The sequence below is a fragment of the Venturia canescens genome, chromosome 4 (genome assembly GCF_019457755.1).
Source record: "Venturia canescens isolate UGA chromosome 4, ASM1945775v1, whole genome shotgun sequence".
Classification (NCBI taxonomy): Eukaryota; Metazoa; Arthropoda; class Insecta; order Hymenoptera; family Ichneumonidae; genus Venturia; species Venturia canescens.
In genome coordinates, this window is record NC_057424.1 from 16725206 (window position 1) to 16737747 (window position 12542).

Consider the following 12542-nt stretch of genomic DNA (forward strand, 5'->3'; position numbering starts at 1 on the left):
ACTCGACTTTTCCTTCGACAAACTGTAATTCCGTCCGAGGCCTCACTCGGACTGGTCCGAGAGGTATGACTTTTTGTTGGCATGAGTGAGTCGAGAATTCTGAAGGAAAAAAGTTTCGCACAGGGGCTGTTTGAGGGGGGTAGGAGTGGGAGAACGATGGGACAGTGTTGTGGGCAATAAGGTGCGAGGTAAAAAAGAGTTTCGTATTATTTCACGGTTGATCGATTAGACAGGAAACATTTCTTTTATTTGCGAGCTCGAATGGTGAGCTCTGGAAGTGATTTTTAACACGTTATTTTTCTGTTTTGGCAGATGAGAGTGTTCTCGGCTCTCGAAATCCTGAAAAAGTTTTAATTACATGAATTCGGGATCGAAAAACAAAACAAAACAATTTTCGACGTCGCCCTCAATAGTGGGCGTGCTCCATCTCGATTCTCGAGCACCGGAAGTTCGACGATATTTTTCGTTTGATCATTTTATAATTGACGAAATACCAAATGTGTGCGTACGAATTTTGAGTGTGTTACAATGGCATTTTTGTATCGTCGCGCATGTATAAATACCGATAAATTTGCTAAATCTCGTACGATTCGTGTGAGAGACAAAAAAAAACAACAATCGACGAGTCTTTAAACCGTATTCATTATCTTATAACAAATCAAATAAATAATCTCCCCTCTGCAGATTCAGGAGGGAGAGGATCACAACGTCACTTTAACAATTCCTCAAAAAAATTGTTTTTTCCCTTCCCCTTTGTATTTCGTTTCAAATCACTCGATCAAACATGGTCGATTTCAACTGGTTTTCAGTCGTTTTCCAACTACCTACCGCGATGGCACTGTTTCGTCGTTGACTTATTCCTTCAGCCTTTCAATTCTGTGTGTCAATTATTCGCGCACTCCGATGAACAATCGTTTTATTTGTGTATTCGCCATCCCCATAGGTTTACTTTCATTTTTACAGGTTATTTACACTGAATTTCGTCGAGTTGGACCTGCCTTATGATCAGGTGTGGTCCTTCGAGGTTCTGTTGACAACGGCCTTCTCCTTGCTCGACGACAACGGCTGAACCCTCGTCTTGGCTTTCGTCACCCGCGCCTTCTCCTTCCTCGTCGGTATTTTCTTCTTTTTCTTTTGGTTCATCGAGCTCTTCAAGGTCAATGCTTGACTCGCGATGTCCTCGCGGAAGGCGAGGAAGCCCAACTGTGCCTGAGAGGCCTCGTTGAGGGCTCGCGATCGGATGCAAGCTCTGTACTGCTCGGTCGATAACCTCTGACCCGGTCCCCCCGAGCACACCTGCAAGCACACAAATTAACAATTTCATTCGGTGACTACAGATCGGCACAGAAGCGAACCTAAACTAACTTTAATTAATCTCAATTAGAGTCAACGCTCGATCCTCTGAACCTATCCAATATCCGCAAGCGAGTGTAGTTTCATATAGAGAAAAAAAAGAAACAAAAAACAAAAAATACGAGATCGAATGTGCACTGAATTGGAATGACGCGGTCATCGCAAAATTTCAATCGTCGATATACGAGTTTTGATTCTATAGTCGTCGTCGCCCACGAATCGGGAGAAGCGTATGGAGCGACAAAAAAATCCCGTTTCGTATCAACAGTCTGTGTGAATATTGCCGACGATTCAAATACACTCTGGTATAGTTGCTCAATTCTTTGAACATTAAAATACAAAACAACAGTTGAATGTGACTGATTTAAAAAAAAAAAAAAGAACTGAAGCCGTTGGGCTGGCGAGGTGAAACCATATCGAAGAATAAAACAAAAAGTTTGAATACCAGATCGATGACGTAAAAATGTAATGGAGTTTGCTGAACGCTGCGAGTGTTCAATCTCGATAATCCTCGCTATTCGAACCCTTCAATCATTTGTCGAGTCCTCGTCGAGCTTACAATCATTCTCAATAATAATAATAATAATAATAATTCGTTGAGCATCAGCAACGAGGGGGCCAGGGTATCTCGATGATTTAGGTTGAAATTCACAATCGAAAGGTAACACACAAGTGGCGGATCGACATAACAAATAATGATTGGCAGTCAAGCGGGCAAATAATGGCACGTCAAAGACTGGAAGAACCTGCTGCAGGGAGCATCGAAATAATAACGAAGACAATTGGACAATGAAATTTCATATAAGCTGTAGGTATGTCGTTGCCGCCGGAACTATTCGAACGGCACCAAAATTGCTGCGGTAGAGCAAGGGACGTGTGGGCTCTGGGCTGGCCAGGGGTTAACCCAGTTGCTCGGGGGTATGAGGCTTCTCGTTTGGGAACAACGAGACCTCAGCCACGGCATCGTGTTCCGGATGGAACTCGGCGGCAGCAGCAGAAGCAACGGCAACCAACCTAGCCGACTACAACGCTGAAGCTAATCCTATAGACTATATTGCCCGACCGGGGAGCATTGTCGGATCTATTATCGGACATGCACTCCTTCTGTCCATTCGGCTCGCTCCAGGCAATGACGAACGCAACCAACTCACTACCTATAAACGACCCTATTCACTCTCCATTCCATATTATATGTGAATGCTCATGTGTATTATTATATGTACAGGCGCACACACACACACACACACATTGTACACATACACACGCGTGTGTGCACTAAATAAAGAGCATGTCGAAATAACTACACTTTAGAGCTTAATAAACCCATCAAATAATCACCCTTTCAAATAAAAGGGCACGTGCCATCAAAGTCGTTATGACCTGCGCCATTTTTATTCGATTTTGTAACTCAACGATTTTTTATAAACTTTGTATGAGTGAGATTTTTCAATGAATTTGCAATACTCTTTAGACAGGTAAGAGACACGATTTGATGGAATGAAGTTTTCAAGGATTCATGAACGTGTGCTGAGTTTTTGATCTTAAGGATGTTCCAGGGACGCTTTGGGACTCCCATCATAACTTTACTCGAATAAGAAAGCATGGAAACTTCACTAAGAAACTTCCCATTTATAGAAATTACAGAGATATTGTGGGGCATCATTTTTTTCTGTGTGCTTTTAAGCCAGAATAACGAGTGATTATAGAATTCCGTCATTAATCTTGATGAAAGTAAATAGGAATTCGAATAATCTGTTTTGATCAAGTGCAGATCAAGCCTCCTATCACAAGGTTCTTGGTTCGAGCCCACGCCCGGATTTCTGTAAGAGCGTGGTGTATGGTAACGGCGATGCTGACCAACGAGCCCTCTAATACCGTATTTCGGCCCTCGCCCCCGATCGTTTTAGTTCAGCTTAGGCAGTCTCTGTTCTCACTGAGGCATCTGCAAGGACGAGCGTGTTCTATGCGGTCAGAGACAGGATCACAGCTGGCTCTTCTCTTCCATGTGTTCCAGGCTCTCCTCTACACATATCGCGAATGCGGTTGGTACGTGCGATATCACGTTGCCACCCTAAATCCAATCGATGGCTGGCTTATTAGCGGCGAACTTTCGATAATCTCGTTATACTATGCCCAAAGGAGCGCGGCATCCTTGTGCCGGAGCTCATGACCCTGCGTGCGCTCTCCGGGCGCTTAATAGCTATATCTTTGTAGTTCAAAGTAACACGTTTAGGTACTACGGTATTTTGATATCGACGTTGGACCTTTAGCAGGCGTGTAAGTTATTGAGGGAATAAAAGCCATGAATTTATTAAATCTCCAACAAATTAGCTTCTAAATATTCGTTGATCGATGCTGGTCTAACTACGGAGTTACGAAGACACAAAAGCGGCCACATGTGAGTGGGTGGGAGCTAGGTGTTTCTACAATGAGCCGCTTGCCCTGCCATTGTCTGTCGTAAGTATCGATTGCCATCGAAGAGTCCACCCGAGAGAAGAGTGTGAACGCGGCTCAGGATGTCATGATTCATCTTCGGGGCACGCCGTTAACCAACGAGCCAAATGGCAACTTTCGGGAACGCTCGGTTTACAGGCAGTTGAGGATTATGAGACTATGAGCAAAGTTCTGTGCACTAAAGGTCACGAGCTCAGAAAACATACGTACACTACTAACTACTCTGGACATCGGGAACCACAACCTGTTCGCGGCTTGGCAAGGAGCTCAGCCATCCCAAAATGGGGATTATCCACGTACGTCTGCGTACGAAATTCTCTCGGTCTGCTCCTTCGAGCTGGGTGCTTTGCTGTAATCTCACCCTACGATTATACTTGCTGTACTTGACGCCATCGACGGTCTGCACCCCGAAGAAGGGTTTATCGATCGTTTATTAACGCTAGTATTTTGATCGGGCTGACGATTGTGCGAAATGCCTGTTCGGTGTTGGGAGAGCAACAAATTGGGAATTTTTTCAAAATTTTCTTGCTAATCTCGGCTCGTAGCCTACCTTTTCGCGTCCATAACGATCCATCACTGCAACACTTTAATCAGTGAACAATTGATACGCAAACCGTATGCAGCGCTGTTCGATAACGAATGGAATGTATGTGCCAGCGATTGCGAGCGCAACTTCTATCAGAGTATTCCAATTTTATCTCGACACGCTGCTCGCATCGTTCAGCGATACGGAGTGTTTTTTCAACTTTCTCTCTCTTGCTCTCTCCGTCCTTCTCACTGCTGGTTGTAGAGTCCCTGGAGGCTCGATCAGGTCGTTGAGGTCGTCGGAGTAACGAGTGCCTCAACGATGCCTATTTTTTTCCGCGCAAAATATTGGCAGAAGGCGTAACTGGGTCACGAGAATAAAGCATGAAAATTTCCCTTCGAGCCCACATAATCCTGTCGCCGCTATTACCCCGCTCGTGTTTGTCACTCAAAGATTTTCATCAATATCGATTATTTGTTATATTATTTCTCGACATAATTTCAATTTTAGTAAAAAAACTTGGTGAAAAAAAAACAAAATTCGGATTAAAAGTCCCGAGGGAAAAGTAAAATTCGAGTAAAATTACACTTGGATTTGTGGATCCTCGACGATCATTTCACAGGTTGTAATGATTTTTTATTTCTTAACAATTTTTTTTTTTTTCAAATCGTTTATTCGATTTCCTTTCAGCGTGAGCTTTGTCAGGAACGTCATCGTATAGTTTTCGTTGACGGTGGTGTTGTAGCCTTCGATGAAAAAAGTATGTAAAAATACGATGATCTCGTGTGAAGTAACAAGAAACTGGAGTAATGAAATTGATGCGTTACTTCAGCTACTTTCTCGATTATACCAACGACGATAACCATAATAATATTGAAAATCTTGAAGGACTCGGGTGTGAAGTAGCGTGTGCAACTCGGCGTGTCATAAAAGAATCCTCCGGTGCGATGCGGAGCGCCGCAAGACACGAAAATATAATCACGTAAATGCGAAAGAAGAGGAGAGAAAAAAGGAACGGAAGAGAGTTGGGAAGTGCCATATGCGACAAGTACGGATACCGACATTTTTATCTCGTCGTTGGCCCGGGGTGGGCCGGGGAGCATAAAACGTTTGCTCGTTTGTGGTATACGCTTAAGCGCGAATACCTCGTGAAAATAGAGACCGCGGGCGGGGGAGGGCGAGGAAAAACTCGGCCAAGTCTCTGGTATTTCCGGTTTGCCTGACATCTTGCCAAGGCTGTGTGCTCTCGCGATGCCGAGGTCTGCATGCTCGCCCTCCAGGCTCCCATGAGGAAGATGCTGCTTTGATATGTAAAAGTATATATTCATATATAAACATATTAATATGTACATATATATGCAGTGTGAAAAAGAACGAGGACTATTCTGTCTGAAACTCCAACGGAAAATAATAATAATAATAATGCCAACATCTACGAAGCCTTTAAAGAATTCTACCCTCGGAAAACTACCCTCGCCCCGTAGCCGCAGGACGCTCGTTCCAGTTTACGGCTATAGCGCCACCCTTCCCCACCTCACACATTTCCGGTTTTGCCCTCATTTTCTTCCACACTCTCCACCCCCTCCTCGCCCTGTCGTCGAAGACTTCTTTGGACTATTATACGTCGCAGTCTTCGTTCAAGAAGCTTTCAGGACCTTTAGTTCGCGGGAGAAAAACCACCTCTCTTCCATCGGTCTCCATTCAACGGGATACTCTCGTCAATGGTTTCGGGATATCAGAACACAAAATGCAGATTAATCGGCCAAAAGTCGAGGAACGATTGTTCCGGATTTTCTCAAAAAATTCATTTGGCGATCATGACAACGTTATTCTCCATTACTTTCACACGCAATTTCGACCGTTCCAAATTCTTATAGATAGAATCGTCCAGTACCAACCTTCGGATGCCAAATGTGAAATATTCCAGGATCCGTCGCCCGAATCACCTTGATATTGCTCCTAACATACTTTCGATACAGGGTCACATCCTCCCCGCCCCAGCCAACGATGTCCTCGTCGAAGCCACGAACTCTCAGGAAATCGGATCTGCAACATCAACGAAGAAAATTTCTTCACGCAACTGTCGATGGGGAGTAATTCAATTAAGAAAAGTAGCGACCTGAGGGAGGGCTTGCTCCAGCCTTTCTGGAGCCAGACAATAATTCGATTCCTTCGTATCACATGTACGACAACCTTTGGCATGGAAGTCACGATACATCGACCACAGAAAGGGGAGAAAATTATGAAGATTGATGGACCATGATCGATCAATCTTCCGGATGTTAAATGAAGCATTCCAGTGATCTTCATATCAAATGTGTCAATAGAATAAAAATTGATAAAATGAAGAGAAATACGAAAAAAAAGTCATCAGCAGCAGATCAGTAAAAAAATATAAGAAAATCGATGCGATTACGACGAAAAGTTTTTTTGACATTTCACTCTTGGTATGTGATCGTCCAAGGTGAAGGTACAGGTTAGATTTCACGAGATCCCACCTGTATTGACACGTCATCCCATAGCCAAAGTCTCTCCAAAACCCAGTGTCCCTGGAAATCACTAGCTGATCCGTTTCAGGTGGCACCTCACGACCCTGGAGCGTATATACAACATGAGGATTGTAGAGACTAAAGACAATGGGATAGTAGACCTTCCGACCCGGGGCTGTGTTCCATCGACACCTATGACACAAAAGATGCCTTGAGGTACACTCCGAGTACTCATGACTGTATTCAGCCAGCCGTTATATACGATAGACAGAAACGTAATGCTCGGAGGAGGAGGCTATGATAAGATGGTAGATGAAAGGACGTTCTCATTGCCCCAAGGACACGTGCTTGAGGTGCCATTACTTGATTATACTGAAGCACAAAGCGCGTAATACGGTGAAACGAGGAAATGTAATTAATACTGAACGGGGGGGGGGGGGGGTGTTTGATGCAAATAGCTCGAGAAAAAGTACTTGAAAGAGAGGAAGCCAAAAGTTCGTGTGACGAAATTGTTAAAAATTCGTCCTTGGAGTCTTATTTTTTTGGAAACAATGACGGATGATGAGCAATCGTTGAGGATTAAATTTGTAAACTTTGAATGTCTGCGAAGCATAGCTACAAGTACATAAGTCAAGGGATCTAACCGATCGAGAAACCTGGCACTGAAGACAACATCAACGTCGCACATGAAAAGCAATACATCACCCTCGCCACCCCAGGCTCGTTCAGCACCAACCCTGAGGCCTTTGCCCCGAGAGAATGTTTCGTTGAGAGCGAGAAGACGGAGATTTTGATTGGTGCCGCCGGTGCCTCTGGTCATGAGCACTCTTGACATTATGGCCCTTGCTTCGGAGAGGCCTTCGGTGCCAAAGTAAACAACCGTTAGATGGACTCTTCGATCATTTTTCAGGCCGATTTTCACGAATTTGTCCATGAAGCTTTGAAAGGTGCCGGTGCGACCGGACAGCGGTAGAATAATGTGGATCAATTCTTTCTCACGGGTCGGTTGCTGGCGTTGCAACGAAACGTAATGAATCGGTGCGTAAGGCCTCATCATAGTGATTTTCGTGAAACCAGAACTGCTCGAGACCTGCTGTGCCGAGCTTTTGTTCAAATTTTTCGTTCGAAAATACATCTCGTATTGAGTACCGGTCGTTGGCTCAACTCTGTACAAACCCTCGAGAAAGTCCTCGAGGGTGTAGCGCCCGGATAACGAGGATACATTCTTGTTAAGGCTCTCGATGGCCTTTGTCAATGCTTCGAGAAGGTCCTTCCTCTTAAAACCTATCGGTTTTTCAACGACTCTCTTGCCCAAGCCGAGGTCCACTGGGTATAATCTCGAAAATGTGAAGTGACTGAAGGGGATGAGCTCGTACTCGTTGTTCAACGGGAGACCTTGGCTGATTTCTGCAAGGTCGATTTGACGTCTCGCTGCCAAACAGTCCCCAACGTCGCTGGAGTTTATTATGCTCGCTGTTTCGCTGTGTCCCGGTGGACCGCCTGTGAACAAACATAAAATACGTTTAAGCACTCATTTATTGACTCAACGAGTCGCAAAACATATTTTAGGATTCATGATCTACCTTCAGACTTCGAAGTACCTTCAATAATTGACCAGAAGTCACTTGGATTATACCCGGATTGAAAAATTATCACCCACTCTAAGTGAAAACGTTCCATTTTAACATGAGATATACTTTGCAGCTCGTACCATCCTGTTAGTAGTTACAGACGCTGCGAGCTCAAGCTCCCGAAGTGGCTTACGAAAACTACTTAGTTGCGGATAGAAATTCATGTACAAATATTCCACGTAAATATCTCTACACGTATACGCATACGCAGCTCTCCCCCCATTCCTTTTTCTCACTCTCGCTCTTGCTTGCACATATGAATGGAATGTCGAGAAAAGAGATTCGGGGTGTCTCGACGACGTCAGGGCTAAATTGGCTCCATGGGGTTAGTACCTGACGATCTTCCTGGAATCTCTAAGACACCGGAAGTTTTCTCTTAATGCGAATAGTTCAACCAAGTGTACATCGAATTCAACGTTCCGAAAATTCTCCTGCCTTCCCTTTCCTGCACCCTACAACCCTATTGCGGACTGTGTCTCGGTCTGAGGGTAGTCAGCGAACTTCGTATACCGACGAACCCCCATCTCTTGGGTAATACCGTTCACGAGAGTGGCGTCCAAAATTTAATATGTCCTTCGGGGCGACGAAGAGAAGGATGGAAAAACCTTACTCGAATTCTTTCCTCCCCAATCTCGATCTTTTTATCTCAAATTTATTTCTATCAGTTCTAAGATACATGCTCGTATTCGGAGCTCCTGATATTGAAGAACAAACTTTCATCTGATTCACATCAATTCGAGTAGATTCCCGTGTATTCTGAAGGGTCAAACATGCCAGCAGAATAAAAAAGTACAACAATATGAGCTTTAACATGGAAAGCCTCTCTTACCAACTGCGCGTCAATTTAGTTTCTCGTTTTCAATTTAAATGAAAAAATCATAATTGTGTACTTTTAGATGAAAAAATAACTCAATCAAAAATCTCAATCATAATGTTCCGAAATTTGGCGAAAAAAAGCTTCTTGTTTATACTTCTGTTAAAGAGAGGATCAATTTTGGATTATTCGTTTCTCTTGGTCGCTGGCAAATATTGTAAGTCTTTCATCTAAAAAAGATTTAAATCATGTTATTGGATATTAACATTAAAACCAAGAGTTCACAATAAATAAATGTATTTCAACCAATTAACAAGTTCATGATACAGAGCAACCGTAACATCATAAATCCAGCCAACAAGATCTCACAAAATCGACACATGATTCCAACAAGGATTTTGTGAGACGACTAGTTAGATCGTGTGTGTAGTACAACCATGGAGTGAAAGCTATGCATGTGAACATCATTAACGACAGGATTAATTAATTAAATCAAACACGATTACCTGATGTGTGGAGATAATGATTCTTAATTATAACTCCAATCTAACTCTTTCAATTACAACATTGAATAATCAACTGCATTATATTCGCTTCAATTCATGACAAACTGTTTGTGTTGTCAAGACTAATTTTTTCGTAATAAAAAACAAAACCATGAACGTCAAAAACCAAAACAAAAAACCCTCAAAATCGTAATCGTTCAATTTTCTTGGTTTCCAATTTCATAATAAACATATTTATAAGGTGGCAAAATTCACATCACAAAACTAATCGTTGATTACATAGAAAATTACATATCCATTTACTATTTTAAACAACTTCAAAATATCAAACATTTGCGTTGACAGCAGCAATGCAGGGCCATGGTTTCACTTTTTGACTGTTGGCTGCTCTGCTCAAGCTCGAGGGCAAGCTGTAATTCGCACTGTTTATATACAGCTCGACAGTTGGTTCTCATACTAGTGTTCGTTTCATCAAAAAGTGGCTTTTTTAACAGTAGTTTTTCAATGTTTTTTTGCGTTTTTTTCGCTTTCCTATAAGTTCCAAGGTAAACAACAAATACAATTTTCTCAGAAACGGTATCGAACCCGTAACGTATCTACCAATTTGCATCAAAATCCCTCTTTTTCATACATGATACCGTTCCACCTTAACTCTTTCGTTCTGTCTTGAGAATGAAGGAAAAAAATTTTAGCGAGATCCAAAAAAATTCATTTATTACAAACGATGGAAAATAAGTTGTCCAACGACAGAAAAATCGTGCACGAAAACTTCATTTCAATAAAAAAAAAAAAAAAAAAAAAAAAAAAATAATCAAATTGAGTACGCAACGACACGGTGTTGAATCACTACTGATTGGATGTGTCGTAAGGTATATAATAATATCAATGAAACTCAGTGCATAAAGTCCAATAATGTAATAAAAAATAATTAAAATTGAAATTCATAAATTTGAAGCTTTCAGCGAGTGGATTCATATACCAAAAAAACGATGGTGTTCAATACACGTAATGGAAAAGCGATTGGAGCGTAAAGAAAAAAGTGAATGAGAAAAGAAGTTAAGGGGGGAGAATAAAGGAGCGCAGGAGCGCGAGGGTAGGCGAAGAGAGGGTGAGTTAGTCGTCCGCACAATTTCCTACAGAACGACGGCTAAATTCAATGGCGAAGCTCGATGGATGTTTGGTATAACTTCCGGTTGAGAACTCAGATGATCGAGTATAAAGTCAAATCGTATTATCCTCAATTCCTCAAGCTTCATTGTCAAAATAATAATGAGCGTAGAACTTTTGAGTTAGCCCAACTACGAACACATTGTATAGCGATTAATTACGAAGTTTAGCTCAACCAATCGATAAAAATAAACCGAAGAACGTTCAATGCAATCGAGAGGAACGTTGCTCGAGTTTAAAATTCACGAGTGGCTGCATAGAGCGCCCGGATATTGGGGCCTCGGTATTTCCCCGAATAGAATTTTCTTCCCATTTAAATTCCCACGTATATTTTCCGCACCTCGAACCACCCGAAATCCTCCCTTTGCACAAATATTTTTGTCCAAATATCACACAGCCAACGAAAGTTCAGATAAGACGATGCTGGTACTTATGAAGTGGAAAAAATTAGCGGCACTTTTGAAGATGCCATTGAACGCATTCTCGTCCAACCCCCCAGGTCTCGTCACGGAGAATACGGGTCGTTAACGTGCAACTTGCCTATACATAGGACAATCTTCTTCAATGGAGTTGCCCACGCCCGGTTGATTATGAAGCCATTGATTCGTGATTAACGACCGGCTATGGAACGTGCTCGCTTCAGCTTCGAGATCGCGACGACGAGCGAAAGAGCAAGAGAGACGAACGACGAAAAACACGTGTATATATACGCACACGTACCACGATATAATATATAAATAAATGGAGAGAGAGAGCGAGAGAGATCGCTGTTTTACTCGTCACCCCTCATGAATACGATCGGTCGAGTCACGACCCCGGTATCAGGAAGTTTACACCCTCAGCGGTCACTTTATCTCCCCAGAAACCCCCATCAAATTCTTCCATTACGATCCTAACAATGATCCATTCAATGTGAAATTTTATATTATCCTCTATCAATGTTAATCATTGGACGTTTCATCCCTATTGGAGGTCGCAATCACACCAACTCACTCGACCATCGATTCTGAAAAAAGTCTTTTTCTTCTACTTTTTTCAATTTTATTTCCAGACATGTCGACAATGGACCATTGCGGCAGCTATTTTTACGATTAATTCCTTCGAAAATCTCACAATTGCCAAAATTTCGTACGATTTACGACGAAAAATCCGCTCGTAGACAATTTTTAACTGATATTCGAGTCCCTAACGATGATTCAGTGTGCAATAACTCGAACTTGCTCCACAAAATAACGATCCCAGTGTATATGATGATCCAGCAGCGCTTTAGTTCGAGTGCGCATTGACCTGTACCACTTATACGAGAGTTTTGAAGCGACTCGTCCGCATTTATTGAGCAATATATCGTTGTTTAATGACAAAACGTTACCTGTCAGTTGGAGTATCTGAAGTTTTAACGTTCGGATCTCAGCAGTGAGTCTCTCCACCTCGAGCCGCGTCTCTTCCTCCCGCTGGCTCGCCTCGAGTAAACTCGCTGCCGTAATCGGGCCTGGAACAAAATAAAATGGAGCCCATAAAGTATTCGATCAAATCAGAGCATCACTTTGTGCAAAAATGTTTGCATTTGCTGGCATTTAAATTGTTGAGAATATCAAAGTTCGC

At 42.6% G+C, this 12542-nt stretch overlaps 1 protein-coding gene across 4 annotated transcripts in view; it reads right to left on the reverse strand.

Moving 5' to 3' along the window:
• Positions 1 to 217: 217 nt before the first annotated feature.
• Csgalnact (Chondroitin sulfate N-acetylgalactosaminyltransferase) overlaps positions 218 to 12542 on the reverse strand; it is a 95603-nt gene continuing 83278 nt past the window's right edge. For 2 of the 4 annotated variants that reach the window (XM_043416380.1, XM_043416381.1), the window contains exons 3-7: positions 12310 to 12429; positions 7467 to 8322; positions 6832 to 7014; positions 6232 to 6379; positions 4962 to 5631 (exon numbers count right to left, since the gene is read on the reverse strand). In XM_043416380.1, the coding sequence (XP_043272315.1) occupies positions 5044 to 5631; positions 6232 to 6379; positions 6832 to 7014; positions 7467 to 8322; positions 12310 to 12429 (1895 nt within the window). In that variant the 3' untranslated portion in view covers positions 4962 to 5043. Of the gene's footprint in view, positions 1297 to 4960; positions 5632 to 6231; positions 6380 to 6831; positions 7015 to 7466; positions 8323 to 12309; positions 12430 to 12542 lie in introns of those variants that run through there. The other 2 variants (XM_043416382.1, XM_043416378.1) reach the window with 2 other exon arrangements.